The sequence below is a fragment of the Trichechus manatus genome, unplaced genomic scaffold (genome assembly GCF_000243295.1).
Source record: "Trichechus manatus latirostris isolate Lorelei unplaced genomic scaffold, TriManLat1.0 scaffold00009, whole genome shotgun sequence".
Lineage (NCBI taxonomy): Eukaryota > Metazoa > Chordata > Mammalia > Sirenia > Trichechidae > Trichechus > Trichechus manatus.
Window position 1 is genome coordinate 23,989,932 of NW_004443945.1, and position 2,529 is coordinate 23,992,460.

The 2,529-nt window shown below is 37.4% G+C and overlaps 1 protein-coding gene across 2 annotated transcripts in view; it reads left to right on the forward strand.

Annotated features, from left to right (window-relative positions):
* VIRMA (vir like m6A methyltransferase associated) overlaps positions 1-2,529 on the forward strand; it is a 65,920-nt gene that overhangs the window by 20,059 nt on the left and 43,332 nt on the right. For both annotated transcript variants that reach the window (XM_023726074.1, XM_004370769.3), the window contains exon 7: positions 255-527. In XM_023726074.1, coding sequence (XP_023581842.1) covers positions 255-527 — 273 coding nt within the window. The remainder of the gene's footprint in view (positions 1-254; positions 528-2,529) is intronic.

Here is a 2,529-nt window from a genome sequence, read left to right on the forward strand (position 1 = left end):
GTGGAGTATCTTAGATGGCCGCTCACAGGCTTTTAAGACCCCAAACACTACTCACCAAGGTAGAATGTAGAGCATTGTCTTTATAAGCTGTATCATGCCAATTGAGCTAGATGTTCCCTGAGACCATGGTCCTTAAGGGGATTTTTGAGCTAAATTGTTCAGTATGTCATTAAGTAGTTGCACTGTCCAATCTTGGCTGCCATGTTTTATTAAAACCATTAAAATAATTTGTGCCTTAAATCTCAATTTTTCAGTGTCAGGTGACAAGGAAGAGGATGCTCCTCATAGAGAAGATTACTTTGAGCCCATTTCTCCTGATCGGAATTCTGTTCCCCAGGAAGGTCAGTATTCTGATGAAGGAGAAGTAGAAGAGGAACAGCAGGAAGAAGGAGATGATGATGAAGATGATGTGGATGTAGAGGAGGAGGAAGATGAGGATGAGGACGATCGTCATACAGTAGACAGTATCCCTGAGGAGGAAGAGGAGGATGAAGAGGAAGAAGGTGAAGAGGATGAAGAAGGTGAAGGTGGGTTACATTGGCTAAGACTTTTGGTTTTAAGTACTAGAAACTTAACTGTATGTAGCGTTGAGCAATTAAAGAGAATTGTACCAAAATAAATGGGTTTCAGAGAAACCAAGGAGTCAGAATGTAGCTGGGCCTCGAGGCATGACTAGAAGTGGGAACTCTTCTATCTTTTGTCTTGTTTGCTTTGTGTGTCTATTTTATTCTCTCTTGTCAGCTAGCTCTTGTTTCTCTATTCACCCCACAGTTTTAATCTCAGTCTAATCAGCCAGCTTAATGCCTAGCTCTATGTTACCTCTATGTCCAGTTCCTAGGAGAGAGATTCTGTTTGGTTTGCTATGATAAATGAGTTGCACCTTCTTACCATCAGCTTTGGCCAGGGAAGCAGGATCATGCAGCAAATACATGGTAGTTAGGGATTTATGGGGCTGGTTTCAGAGTAAGGAGTGGTGTTGTAAGCTGGGTAGGAACCCTAGAGATGTCTACTGCCTAGATATTTCAGCATAGTGCTACATTATTTTTAGAAATTGTAGTTACACGTGAACATGTTGACAGTATGATGTTGTTAGGTGCTGTTGAGTCGGTTCCAGCTCATAGCAACCCTTTGTACAACAGAACAACACTAGCTGGTCCTGCGCCATCCTCAACAATTATTGTTATGCTTGAGCCCAGTGTTGAGCCAGTGTGTCAGTCCGTCTTGTTGAGGGTCTTCCTCTTTTTCGCTGGCCCTCTGCTTTACCAAGCGTGATGTCCTTCTCCTGATAACATGTCCAAAGTATGTGAGATGTAATCTCGCCATCCTTACTTCATGACAGTATGATACATTCCTTTAATTTGGCTTTATTTTTCCTTTGAAAGGAAAAAGTGAGAAATATTCAAGCTAATTGACCCTTACTTTGTCAAAGAAATGGCATGTTAATGCATTTATACAAACTGACAGATAATATGACATGGGTTTTCTCTGCAATAGCGTAGAAATAGTATTCATGTAGGATAGATTCTACATGAGAATGAGGGTCATTTCAGAATCACCAGGGGCCTTTTAACAAAATACACAAATAATTAAATCATTGAGTGATACTTTTCTTAGCTTCTCCAATTTCCAGGTACCAAATAATCCTTTTTAGATTTCATTGTGTTTGACCATCAAAGAGCAGTTAGGTTTCAAGCAGGCAGTTTTTCTTAATCAGAGGACATTTTTGTAAACAGTGTGAGAGAATGAGGCTAATTAATTTGATTTTTAATAGAAGACATCTGCCTTATCTCAGAGTCAATCCCCTATAGGCCCTTATCTTTTCAAGTATAAGTGTATTATTGCTAAGGCTAAATTGTTTAGAGCAAAGGAATGTCAGAAGAGGGCTGATACTGGAGGAATGTTCTGGAAACTTCCTTCTTAGACCATTATGATCCATCACTCTGTTACAGCAGCCAGGCAGTGGTGGTTTTAGAAAGTAACACCAACAAGTTTTCTGTCTGTACTTCTATTTTATTTCACATACAGGAAAAAGCTGTACGTATGTCATGATAAGGGAGCTTTGTTTTGGCAAAATTGAATATTTTAAATGAACATGTTTTCCATAAAAATATATACAGACCCAGGAAACTATGTGAAAGATAAATGCAGAGAAGTAAAGTTTCAGGTATATGAAATTAATGTTATAAAAAGAACTTAGAATGTTTTTACTGGAAATGTTTATCTAGCTTTGAAAATATGGTATTCTTACTTAGCTGTAGTAATTTTATCCTCTAATTTTTTTTTTTTTCCTATCTTAAAAGTAATCTCTCAGGAAGACAAGATTCATTTCTGAGAGAGGTATTTTTGTTTGAGGTATTTATAATTTTATTCCTTTAAGGAAACTGCTGTCTGTACCAGGTAGCTAGTTGTAAAGCTGAATGGATATACTTGAAGAATTTGCTTAGGAAATTTGTCCATATCTATTAGAAATTATAAAAAGTTGATAACGCTGTTGGGACAGAAGTTAATTTTTTTTTATTTTATATATAT